Below are 13,738 nucleotides of genomic sequence, written 5' to 3' on the forward strand. Positions count from 1 at the left end.
GACAAAGATATTGGACAAAGATATTGGACAAAGATATTGGACAAAGAAATTTGATAGTGTAATACCGGCCTAATCCGACGGGACCGACGACCTCGCTGATCGGCCCTCTCCCTCGAATCCACCACCCGACCAAACAACAGCCGGCTTCCGCCGTGGACACAGCTGAGCTCGTGGTGAAGACGTCCTTCCTGTGTCGTTCGGCAGTGACCATCGAGGGAGGCCGCGGGGAGCCCTTCCGGGGCTTCTTCGTGCAGGCGCGCGACGCGGCCACGGGGGCGTGGCTGGGCACGTGGGAGGAGCACCCGCCCTACACCAACGGGCTGCCCGAGTGCGCCGCCATCACGCACGGCGACAACCGGGATAAGGCGCGCGTCACGCTCACCTGGCAGGCGCCGAGGGGCACGAGCGACGGCGGCCAGGTCTACTTCACGTGAGTACCCACACCGCCAGCTATCACGCACATATACCGGCTGATCAAAAAGTCAGTATAAATTTGAAAACTGAATAAATCACGGAATAATTAGTTGTAGGATTTTGGAACACGTATTGTGTTAGAGTATAATAACTTTTCTTGAGACTAGAAATCTACTCTGTAGGAATCAGCATGGGTTTCGAAAAAGACGGTCATGTGAAACCCAGCTCGTGCTATTCGTCCACGAGACTCAGAGGGCCATAGACACGGGTTCACAGGTAGATGCCGTGTTTCTTGACTTCCGCAAGGCGTTCGATACAGTTCCCCACAGTCGTTTAATGAACAAAGTAAGAGCATATGGACTATCAGACCAATTGTGTGATTGGATTGAGGAGTTCCTAGATAACAGGACGCAGCGTGTCATTCTCAATGGAGAGAAGTCTTCCGAAGTAAGAGTGATTTCAGGTGTGCCGCAGGGGAGTGTCATAGGACCGTTGCTATTCACAATATACATAAACGACCTGGTGGATGACATCGGAAGTTCACTGAGGCTTTTTGCAGATGATGCTGTGGTGTATCGAGAGGTTGTAACAATGGAAAATTGTACTGAAATGCAGGAGGATCTGCAGCGAATTGACCCATGGTGCAGAGAATGGCAACTGAATCTCAATGTAGACAAGTGTAATGTGCTGCGAATACACAGAAAGATAGATCCCACATCATTTAGCTACAAAATAGCAGGTCAGCAACTAGAAGCAGTTAATACCGTAAATTATCTGGGAGTACGCATTACGAGTGATTTAAAATGGAATGATCATATAATGTTGATCGTCGGTAAAGCAGATGCCAGACTGAGATTCATTGGAAGAATCCTAAGGAAATGGAATCGGAAAACAAAGGAAGTAGGTTACAGTACGCTTGCTCGCCCACTGCTTGAATACTGCTCGGCAGTGTGGGATCCGTACCAGATAGGGTTGATAGAAGATATAGACAAGATCCAACGGAGAGCAGCGCGCTTCGTTACAGGATCATTTAGTAATCGCGAAAGCGTTACGGAGATGAGAGATCCACTCCTGTGGAAGACTCTGCAGGAGAGACGCTCAGTAGCTCGGTACGGGCTTTCGTCAAAGTTTCGAGAACATACCTTCACCGAAGAGTCAAGCAGTATAGTGCTACCTCCTACGTATATCTCGCGAAGAGACCATGAGGATAAAATCTGATAGATTAGAGCCCACACAGAGGCATACCGACAATCCTTCTTTCCCCGAACAATACGAGACTGGAATAGAAGGGAGAACCTATAGAGGTACTCAAGGTACCCTCCGCCACACACCGTCAGGCGGCTTGCGGAGTATGGATGTAGATGTAGATGTAGATAATGTAGATAGAGGTACAAATTGACACACATGCTTGGAATGACATGGGGTTTTATTAGAATCAAACAAATACAAAAGCTCAAAAATGTCCGACAGATGGCGCTTCATCTGATCAGAATAGCAATAATTAGCATAACAAAGTAAGACACAGCAGATATGATGTTCTTTACAGGAATGTCAATATGTCCACCATCATTCCTCAACAATAGCTGTAGTCGAGGAATAATGTTGTGAATAGCACTGTAAAGCATGTCCGCAGTTATGGTGAGGCATTGGCGTCAGATGTTGTCTTTCAGCGTCCCTAGAGATGTCGGTCGGTCACGATACACTGGCGACTTCAGGTAACCCCAACGCCAATAATCGCACGGACTGAGGTCTGGAGACCTGGGAGGCCAAGCGTGACCAAAGTGGCGGCTGAGCACACGATCGTCACCAAACGACGACCGCAAGAGATCTTTCACGCGTCTAGCAATATGGGGTGGACCGCCATCCTGCATAAACATCGTACGTTCCAGCAGGTGTTTATCAGCCGGGCTGGGGATGATGCGATTCTGTAACATATCAGCGTACCTCTCACCCGTCACGGTAGCAGTTCCCGACGTTTTGCTGTCCAGCGCCATCTACCAGACATTTTGTGAACTTTGTTTTTATTTTGGTTCTAATAAAACCCCATGTCGCTCCAAGCATGTGTGTCAATTTTTACCTATCTATCCACAGTATTCCGTAGTTTATTTTCAAATTTACACTGACTTTTTGATCACCCGGTAGTCTCCACACTAGGACTATTGACATTTTTAAAAATAGAGGGAATCCGACACATCGATAGCCGGCCGGTGTGGCCGTGTGGTTCTAAGCGCGTCAGTTTGGAACCGCGTGACCGCTACGGTCGCAGGTTCGAATCCTGCCTCGGGCATGGATGTCCTTAGGTTAGTTAGGTTTAATTAGTTCTAAGTTCTAGGGGACTGATGACCTCAGTAGTTAAGTCCCATAGTGCTCAGAGCCATTTGAACCATTTCGACACATCGATATAAAAAGATATCACTAATGGCCCTCGATATGTCAGAAAATGGCTCTGAGCACTATGGAACTTAACAGCTATTGTCAACAGTCCCCTGATATGTCAGAACTATCGATATATGAACGAAAAAATATCGACGTACTGGCCTATAAAAGTATCGGCTGCACATTGTAAATATACTGCTGGTTTTAAAACTGCCTGTTTAAGTATTGATTTATTATTAGATATTCTGTATATCAACAAGCTACACTGAAGAGCCTCTCCCGTCCGTCGGCCGTCGTAATTTAATATATTATTTATTGGTAACGTTAATTGTTGCCGACTTACGTGGTGGGCCTTAATGTAAGTGATATTTCATTTAATTTTGATTTCATGATTTTAAACATGGCTGTGGCAGCAACTGTTAAAATTCTTCACAATAAAGGATGACAGCCAAAAACAGTTGCAGGATAAAATTTATTAAAATTCTTGACCAAGGTTTCGGTACATATAAATATACCTTCATCAGAAGTAAAACTACTAAAATTACATCATGTAATGGAGAATAATAAAAACAATTATGCCAAAGGCGTCGTCAGTAATTAAAACATCATCTCCATTTGTACAACATAATTGTTTTTATTATTCTCCATTACATGATGTAATTTTAGTAGTTTTACTTCTGATGAAGGTATATTTATATGTACCGAAACCTTGGTCAAGAATTTTAATAAATTTTATCCTGCAACTGTTTTTGGCTGTCATCCTTTATTGTGAATAATTTTGATTTACAATTAAATGCTTTTGTGAAGTTCTCCTTTTTAAACAATTTAATCTTCAGTATAAATTATTTTTTACGTTTATGAACGTTAGACTCACTGAACCTTAAAGCATGAACATATAAGTTGAACAATGGAATAAACTTTTCATATTAATTTCCTCGGCTAGTCAGTTCACTTTAAAGCAAAAAAATCTTTAGTTATTAATTACAATTGCGGCCCACACACGCGCGAGAGTATTTCTTCTTCCCTTCGTTAACCATTGCATTGTAGTCGGAGTCCTGGTTCTGGCTCTCGGCTTTTGCACTGAAAATAAGAATCTTAAATCTACTTATTTTCTGCAGCGTCGGGCGGCTGTGGAGAAAAATGTATACTATGTTAGTAGCGGGCGAGTTTTTCGCTCCGTTAAATGTTATAAGTTAATAACGCCACGTAATGGCGTCGTTGGCTGTATCGGCCGCTGCGATTGTTGCACTGCAAATTACTCGAATGCAGGTTAATTCAAGGAAGGCGGATAATATATTGTTTTAATATTATTGTGCACTTTTAATTTGTAAGAGGTGATCCCGATTTCATCTGCTTAATTAGAACAAATATGCTTACATTTGCCAGCACTCGCAAGATGTCCGTCTACACACAACCAAGACAAGAGAAGTAGTGAAGACGACTAAAAACAAAAGAGCGTATCTTGTGGCTTCTTTAGATCATTTTGTTATATTTCTTTGCCCTCGAAACTTACACAGAGAAATTATTATAATACGGATACATGAGAAAAATGTATATTATTCAATTTTTAAATGTCTCTTCTTTATAAATACAGTTTTTTAAAGTCTTTTCTTATTATTTCGCTGGGGACGCTATAAGCCAGAGAAACTGGTACACCTGCCCACACGCCTCCCCCTCCCTCCCCCCCCCCAAGAGCACGCAGAGTTGACGCAACACGACGTGGCATGACTAATGTCTCAAGTAGTGCTGGAGGGAATTGACACCATGAAACCTGCAGGGCTGTCCATAAATCCGTAAGAGTACGATAAGCTCTTCTGAACAGCACGTTGCAAACCATCCCAGATATGCTCAAAAATGTTCATGTGGTGGCCAGCGCAAGTGTTTGAAGTCAGAAGAGTGCTCCTGTAGCAATTCTACACGTGTGGGTTGTCGCATTGTCCTGCTGGAATTGCCCGAATCTCTCGGAATGCAGAATGGACATGAATGGATGCAGGTAACCGGACAGGATGTTTACGTACGTGTCACCTGTCAGAGTCGTATCTAGGCGTATCAGGGGTCCTACATCACTCCAACTACGCACTCCGCACTCCATTACAGAGCCTCCACCAGCTTGAACAGTCCCCTGCTGACATGCAGGGTCCATGGAGTCATGAGCTTATCTCCATACCCGAACACGTCCATCAGCTCGATACAATTCTAAACGAGACTCGCCCGACCAGGCAAAATGCTTCGTCGTCAACAGTCCAATGTCGGTGTTGACGGGCCGAGGCGAGGTGTAAAGCTTTGTGTCGTGCAGTCATCAAGGGTACACGAGTGTATCTCCGGCTCTAAAAGCCCATACCGACGATGTTTCGTTGAATGGTTCGCACGCTGACACTTGTTGATGGCCCAGCACTGAAATCTACAGTAATTTGCGGAACGGTTGCACTTCTGCCTCTTTGAACGATTCTCTTCAGTCATCGTTGCTCCCATTCTTGCGGGATCTTCCTCCGGCCTCGGCAATGTAGGACATCTGATTTTTTACCGGCTTATTGATGTTCACGGTACACTCGTCAAACGGTCGTACGAGAAAATCCCCACTTCATCGTTACGTCGGAGATGCTGTGTCCAATCGCTACTGCACCGACTATAACACCACGTTCAAACTCACTTAAATCTTGATAACCTGCCATTGTAGCAGCAGTAACCGATCTAACAACTGCGCCAGACTGTTGTTGTCTTATACACTACTGGCCATTAAAATTGCTACACCATGAAGAAATGCAGATGATAAACGGGTATTCATTGGACAAATATATTATACTTGAACTGACATGTGATAACATTTTCACGCAATTTGGGTGCATAGATCCTGAGACATCAGTACCCAGAACAACCACCTCTGGCCGTAATAACTGCCTTGATACGCCTGGGCATTGAGTCAAACAGAGCTTGGATGGCGTGTACAGCTACAGCTGCCCATGCAGCTTCAACACGATACCACAGTTCATCACGAGTAGTGACTGGCGTATTGTGACGAGCCAGTTGCTCGGTCACCATTGACCAGACGTTTTCAGTTGGTGAGAGATCTAGAGAATGTGCTGGCCAGGGCAGCAGGCGAACATTTTCTGTATCCAGAAACGACCGTACAGGACCTGCAATATGCGGCCGTGCATTATCCTGCTGAAATGTAGGTTTTCGCATGGATCGAATGAAGGGTAGAGCCACAGGTCGAACACATCTGAAATGTAACGTCCACTGCTCAAAGTGCCGTCAGTACGAACAAGAGGTGACCGAGACGTGTAACCAATGGCACCCCATACCATCACGGCGGGTGATACGCCAGTAGGGCGATGACGAATACACGCTTCCAATGTACGTTCACCCCGATGTCGCCAAACACGGATGCGACCATCATGATCCTGTACACAGAACCTGGATTCATGAGAAAAAAAGACGTTTTGCCATTCGTGCACCCAGGTTCGTCGTCGAGTACACCATCGCAGGCTCTCCCGTCTGTGATGCAGCGTCAAGGGTAACCGCAGCCATGGTCTCCGAGCTGATAGTCCACGCTGCTGCAAACGTCGTCGAACTGTTCGTGCAGATGGTTGTTGTCTTGCAAACGTCCCCATGTGTTGACTGAGGGATCGAGACGTGGCTGCACGATCCATTACAGCCATTCGGATAAGATGCCTATCATGTCGACTGCTAGTGATATGAGGCCATTGGGATCCAGCATGGCGTTCCGTATTACCCTCCTGAACCCACCGATTCCATATTCTACTAACAGTCATTGTATCTCGACCAACGCGAGCAGCAATGTCGCGATACGATAAACCGCAATCGCGATAGGCTACAATCCGACCTTTATCAAAGTCGGAAACGTGATGGTGCGCATTTCTCCTCCTTACACGAGGCATCACAACAACGTTTCACCAGGCAAAGCCGGTCAACTGCTGTTTGTGTATTAGAAATCGGTTGGAAACTTTCCTCATGTCAGCGCGTTGTAGGTGTCGCCACAGGCGCCAACCTTGTGTGAATGCTCTGAAAAGCTAATCATTTGCATATCACAGCATCTTGTTCCTGTCGGTTAAATTTCGCGTCCGTAGGCTACAATCCGTTCAAATGGTTCAAATGGCTCTGAGCACTATGGGACTCAACATCTTAGGTCATAAGTCCCCTAGAACTTAGAACTACATAAACCTAACTAACCTAAGGACACCACACACACCCATGCCCGAGGCAGGATTCGAACCTGCGACCGTAGCAGTCTCGCGGTTCCGGACTGCAGCGCCAGAACCGCTAGACCACCACGGCCGGCTCTACAATCCGTCCTTTATCAAAGTCGGAAACGTGATGGTGCGCATTTCTCCTCCTTACACGAGGCATCACAACAACGTTTCACCAGGCGGTCCGTAGCACGTCATCTTCGTGGTGTAGCAGTTTTAATGGCCAGTAGTGTATATTCATTGCCGATCATAGCGCCGTATTCTGCCTATTTACATGTCTCTATATTTGAATCTGCATGCCTATACCGGTTTCTTTGGCACTTCAATGTAGCTCCCTGTCTATCCAGTTCAGAGCAAGAATTGAAAGGAATAAGATACAAGTTCACGCTTGGCGATAACCAACTTGCCAACTGCATGTACATGGCACAATAAAAGGCGTCCAATGGGTCCGTCGTTCACTTTTGATGCATATCGGATTTGTCTGGAACACTTAATGCCGACTTCCCTGTTTTTTCATTTCTGCAAACGCCATTGACCTAGCAGCAGTAGTGTCAAAATGGCGTGATGAATCTAAACGCTGCAGTTTCTGTAGGTATTGGCGAGCGCCGATTACGTCAGCATATCTCCTAACTCGTCTGCGCCCACCGCAGAAACCAGTCTCGTCATTCGGATTTTTGTTCATCATTGTCAGCAACTATTTTTGAAGAATGCTCATATGAAGAAATAGGACACTAGTAAAACAATAAACTGGTAGCTAAAAAAAAAAAAGTTCAAATGTGTGAAATCTTATGGGACTTAAACTGCTAAGGTCATCAGTCCCTAAGCTTACACACTACTTAACCCAAATTATCCTAAGGACAAACACACACACCCATGCCCGAGGGAGGACTCGAACCTCCGCCGGGACCAGCCGCACAGTCCATCACTGCAGCGTCTGAGACCGCACGGCTAATCCCACGCGGCAAACTGGTAGCCAAGATCGCAGGAATTCTTTCTATTCCATGATTACCGGTTTCGGCGAAACTAAAGCCGCCATCATCGGATCTAGGGAGGACAGAAAACACTATAAAAGTGGGCTTGGATTCCACTTACATAAATGTATACATATAAATTTAGTTACTTACTTTAGGACACATACAGGTTACAACATCAAGGCAAACAATGGTGATACTCCAGAATGAGATTTTCACTCTGCAGCGGAGTGTGCGCTGATATGAAACTTCCTGGCAGCTTAAAACTGTGTGCCCGACCGAGACTCGAACTCGGGACCTTTGCCTTTCGCGGGCAAGTGCTCTACCAACTGAGCTACCGAAGCACGACTCACGCCCGGTCTCACAGCCTTACTTCTGCCAGTATCTCGTCTCCTACCTTCCAAACTTTACAGAAGCTCTCCTGCGAACCTTGCAGAACTAGCACTCCTGAAAGAAAGGAGAGCTTCTGTAAAGTTTGGAAGGTAGGAGACGAGATACTGGCAGGAGTAAGGCTGTGAGACCGGGCGTGAGTCGTGCTTCGGTAGCTCAGTTGGTAGAGCACTTGCCCGCGAAAGGCAAAGGTCCCGAGTTCGAGTCTCGGTCGGGCACACAGTTTTAATCTGCCAGGAAGTTTCAGTGGTGATACTAATAGTTGCCTATAACACGCAGGTCTGCCAAAATTGTCGTAAGTAGCACGTAGGCGTGCAAGAGAGATGACATAATAAATGTTAAGTGTCTCCATCACATACAAGTGCAATCTAGGCACTACCGCAACTCCGGCTCTGTTCTTATACTGCAGCCCGCGTTGCGAGATGGTGCTAGCAGAGGAGGCGCTATAGGAGGTTGCACACCAAACATAGTATGAAAGTCACGCTGAACAGTTATTACTGACCTCCACTGCCCAAGACGTAGAACACTAAACGCTTTCTGTCGCGACACCATTTTTACTAGAACTGAAATGGGCGCACACTGCTACTTTCCAGTGGGAGCCATGTAAAACTCGAGTTTTTGCTCTTTCCGACAGTATGTTGTTCACGCAAAAATCGCAAACAACCCAGTTTCGAAGTCATAGAGCGATTCGTGAACGGAGAGTGTGCCAGCGATGTTCCATTGCTTGGATGCACAAGGCTTATCAAATGGCAAGGTAGTTAACAGTACTAGTTAACCACTTCCTTAGTAGGGACAGACCCCCTAAATTCTTCGGACCCACCAGAACGTTTCTTGTGGACACCCAGTAGGTATGGTACAGTATCTTCATTCAGTTTGCTGTTATAATTTGGAATTAGGCGTAAAGTCGTTATTTCACATAGTAAATTTCAGTCAGATTCTGCTTAGTACTACATCTAAGTAGTTACTTTCGTGGTCATAGTTTGGTTCTATTTAATTAGTTTTTACTTTTAGGAGGCACACTGATTACAAAGCCTTTGTCCATGAGTAGATGCTTCCAAGTGTACCTAAAGATCAACCAGCTGAGCCTTTCATGTTTTTGTTTATTCCTAAATTCAAATGCCTATTCGTTCGGGAAACTTTTAAGCTCTTATATATCAGTATTAGTGCAATTTTTTGTGTCAGTTCGTGCTTTAGTCTCGATCTGGCACTGAAGTCGATCAAAGCTCATCCTGGGCACTTGACATGTTCACCAACAAAGGATAAAGACTGAAGAATGAACGAACACACTGATATCACACGAATTCTGACATGAAGAGTTTTAAAAGCTTACTAAATAAACACGCATTTGAATTAAGGACATCTCATGGACAAATGCTACGAAATCAAGACGCCTTCTACACGCGAAAAAGCAAGAAATACAACTGAAAATATATCTGCAACTCTCTTAATTAAAAGCCTACGAACATGAACATCGAAATGAGAGGAATTCCATCTTACGTGAAGTACTTACTTTATCGCGTTATTAAAGGCACATATTCTAGCAGAACAGGTAAAGTATCCTCTAAGAAAGCATGGTAAGTCTCTCCTCTCATCCTTGGTTCTACAATAAGAAGCGCTAACAAACAGTCATCAACAATATCTGTCTAAACGGAACTCTTTGTTGATGGCGTGATTACACAATTTCGTGAGGATTCTCGACAGTCCGCAATAAGGAATAGGAGTGGTTCCAAAATTAAACCTTGTGGGACTCCGTGATTTCTCCCTTGTCACTAAAATTTTATTCCTCAATGTGTGAGAGATATTTCCTGAAAATTTGGCCATGACTTTTTGTTACGCACTGTATATGAAGATGTAGGGTCGAAATGGATAGCTCTGTGTTGATGTCCGCGGAAGAAGCGTACAAACCTCGCTCACAGAGATTTGTTTATACAAATAAACGTTAGCGATATTCCAGTGCCTAGAGCTCATCAAACCGATGGAAATAATGAGTGCGAAATGAGAGTCGAGGGCAGAGAATGTCCGGAAACGGTGCGGCTTTGAAAGCAGAATGATGAGTTACTTAACAGCGTTGCAGACTAATGCTCGTTAGAAAACGACGTGAGCGCTTATAAACGGAGGCCGCTTTCTCCACATGCGTTCCGCTAGCCGGGAACAGAGCAGCTGCCCGGAGAGATTGCATAAGCAGAGATAATCGTGAGCCTAGTTTGCAGCAGATCGCCGGCTGCCAGACGTAATAATAATACCAGAAAAGCGCGCCCACGGAACGGAGAAAGTTGACTCCATTAACGACGCCACAGATTCCGCACCGCGGAGGTAGTTACGCATCCCACCGCCCGAGGCGCTGCACACAGCGTTGCTCAAGTAGTTTCCTCTGCAGTCGCGAAGAATGCGCTGGCCGTCGTGCCCGTTAAACCACGTGGGACTGTGAACATAGTCGAATCTGCTAGTTTTCTTTTTACTGTGGTTGTGAAGTGTCAAAAAATGAGTTTCACATTGCTGTACGGCACCCGCGTCATTCTAGCACACCCTACAATAGATAATCCTAATTCACTTCAACCGAAACATGCATAACCAAAAATGTATTGTATATTCATCGGTCCTGTGAATCATACACTGTACAGGCGTACATAATGATATATTTGCAATAAAGTTTAACAGAAAAACTGTTGTATGGTTTTCAGTATATAGAATATAACTCTAACATATGGGATTAACATTTCACAAATACACAAACAAATTTTACACGCACACATTTCATACTTTCGCCCTTGATTATACAGACACACACATATATGTAATAGACCACATATAATACACAGATAAATCGACATGTATACATTTCTTATTTTGGCCTTAATTGTATAAAATATTTAAATTTTTAACATATTTACATCGTAAATAAAAATTCATCAACACTATAGAAGCAATTCTGTAGCAAGTAGTCACTCATTGCAGTTTTGAATTTATTTATGCCAGTTATTGCCTTAATTTTTCAGGTACTTTGTTATACAGTTTTTTTCCTGCTTGCAAGGATCCTTTTTGTTTTAGTGTTGTATGTGAAAACTGCATATGTAAATCTTGATTATTCCTTGTGTTGTATGAATGGATGTTTTGGTTTTTTGGAGCAATCTATTTTCATCTACGATTTTCCTTATAAACATTATTGTTTCTAGGATATAGAGGCATGGTAATGGAAGAATATGAAGCTTTTTAAATGAGGGTTTGCATGAAGATCTAGGTGCTGAGCCTTCCATGGCTCTTATAATTCTTTTTTGTGCAATAAAACAGCTTTTGCTGGGTGGTGTTTTTCGCCAGCAAATTAAACCATATCTTAATAGTGATTCTGCCTAGGCATAGTACACATTTTTTATGGCTTGCATTGATGTGCATCCAGCAAGAATCTTTATACTATAACAAATGCTATTTAATTTACTACATAGGTGTTGTGTGTGTTTCTGCCATCTTAGGTCATCTTGGATCCAAACTCCCAAACATTTGGTGCTATTTACAATTTCAAGTCTTTTGCCTAACAGTTCTATGGTTGCAGTTAAAGTCTGTTTATTCTGCACTGTGTGTAGATGCATAGTGTTTGTTTTATGTGTGTTTATTATTAAGTTGTTCATTGCGAATACTTCTGATACATGTGAAGTGCTCTTTTTTATTTCATTTTGGACCTCTTCTGGGGTCTTTCCTTTGATAAGTGTATTTGTATCATCGGCATATTTAATGTACTTATAGCTAGGGCTGGATGGTTCCAGGTCACTTACAAAGAGCAAAAACAAGATTGGTCCCAGTACAGAACCCTGCGGCACACTGTATTTAACACACTGCAGTCGGCAAATGCAAAATTTGTGTTTGTCGTTTGCCATACATATCATTACAGGATTTCAAGAGTACTCCACGGCATTGGTCTTGTTGTGACTTGGCAAGACAGCCAAGCCACTATGATGGGTAGCCGAAAAGCTCACGCAGGCTGGCGTGAGGTCTGGAACATTTATAGGAGTTTATAGTAGGAAGAAAAGTACGTAGCTTCGGGAATACTTAATTTTAATCCGTAATTGGTGAACATCGGTCTGACGGTACATGCATCACAAGATAAATAGCAAATGATAATGGCGCCTTGCTAGGTCGTAGCAAATGACGTAGCTGAAGGCTATGCTAACTATCGTCTCGGCAAATGAGAGCGTAATTTGTCAGTGAACCATCTCTAGCAAAGTCGGCTGTACAACTGGGGCGAGTGCTAGGAAGTGTCTCTAGACCTGCCGTGTGGCGGCGCTCGGTCTGCAATCACTGACAGTGGCGACACGCGGGTCCGTCGTATACTAGCGGACCGCGGCCGATTTAAAGGCTACCACCTAGCAAGTGTGGTGTCTGGCGGTGACACCACAGGTCCCTTACCTACCTTGTATTTATCGTGAATCTCTCACCCGACACAAAGTTCCAAGTGACTGGATAAAAGCACAGGTGACTCCCGTATATAAGAAGGGTAAAAGAACGGACCCGCATAATTATAAGCCGATATTCCTAACTTCGGTTTGCTGCAGAATCCTTGAACATATTCTTAACTCGACTATAAGAAACGTTCTTGAGAATGAGAAGCTTATGTCCACGAATCAGTATGCTTTTAGAAAGCATCGCTCATGCGAAACGCAGGTTGCCCCTTTTCTCCAGTTACTGCGAACTATCGATGAAGGAGAACAGGCGGACCCCATATTTCTACGTTTCTGGAAGGCATTTGATACTGTGCCACATTGCAGACTGTTAACGAAGGTGGCTCTAAGACTTCCTGAATAGTAGAACCCAGTATGTTGTCCTCGACGGCGAGTGTTCATCAGAGACAAGGATATCGTTAGCAGTGCCCCAGGGAAGTGTGATAGGACCACTGTTGTTCTCCATATTCATAAATGATTCGGCGGAAGAGGTAGGCAGCAACCTGTGGTTGTTTGCTGATGATGCTGTGGCGTACGGTAGGGTGCGGAAGTTGAATGACTTAGACAAAATTTCTAGTTGGTATCGTGAATGGTAACTCTGAATGTGTAAAAAATGTAAATTAATGTGGTTGAGTAGGGAGAACAAATCTGTAATGTTAGGTTACAGCATTAGTACCGTCCTGCTTGACGCAGCCAAGTTGTTTGTATGTCTGGGCTTAACGTTGTAATGCGATAAGAAATAGAATGAGCGTGTCAAAACTGTGACAGAGAAGGCAAATGTTCAACTTCGGTTTATTGAGACAATTTTAGAAAAGTGTGGTTCACTTGCAAACGAGACCGCATATAGGACTTGGTGTGACCTGTTCCTGGGTATTGCGCGGGTGTTTGGGATCTGTACCAGGTCGGATTAAAGGAAGACATCGAATCAATTCAGAGGTGAGGGTCATTC

General features: G+C 44.2%; 1 protein-coding gene across 1 annotated transcript in view; it reads left to right on the forward strand.

Annotated features, from left to right (window-relative positions):
• Positions 1 to 13,738, forward strand: part of LOC126109740 (putative defense protein 3) — a 127,497-nt gene that overhangs the window by 51,396 nt on the left and 62,363 nt on the right. The window contains exon 3 of the mRNA XM_049914795.1: positions 205 to 430. Within this exon, the coding sequence (XP_049770752.1) occupies positions 205 to 430 (226 nt within the window). The remainder of the gene's footprint in view (positions 1 to 204; positions 431 to 13,738) is intronic.

This window comes from Schistocerca cancellata, chromosome 12 (genome assembly GCF_023864275.1).
Source record: "Schistocerca cancellata isolate TAMUIC-IGC-003103 chromosome 12, iqSchCanc2.1, whole genome shotgun sequence".
NCBI lineage: Eukaryota > Metazoa > Arthropoda > Insecta > Orthoptera > Acrididae > Schistocerca > Schistocerca cancellata.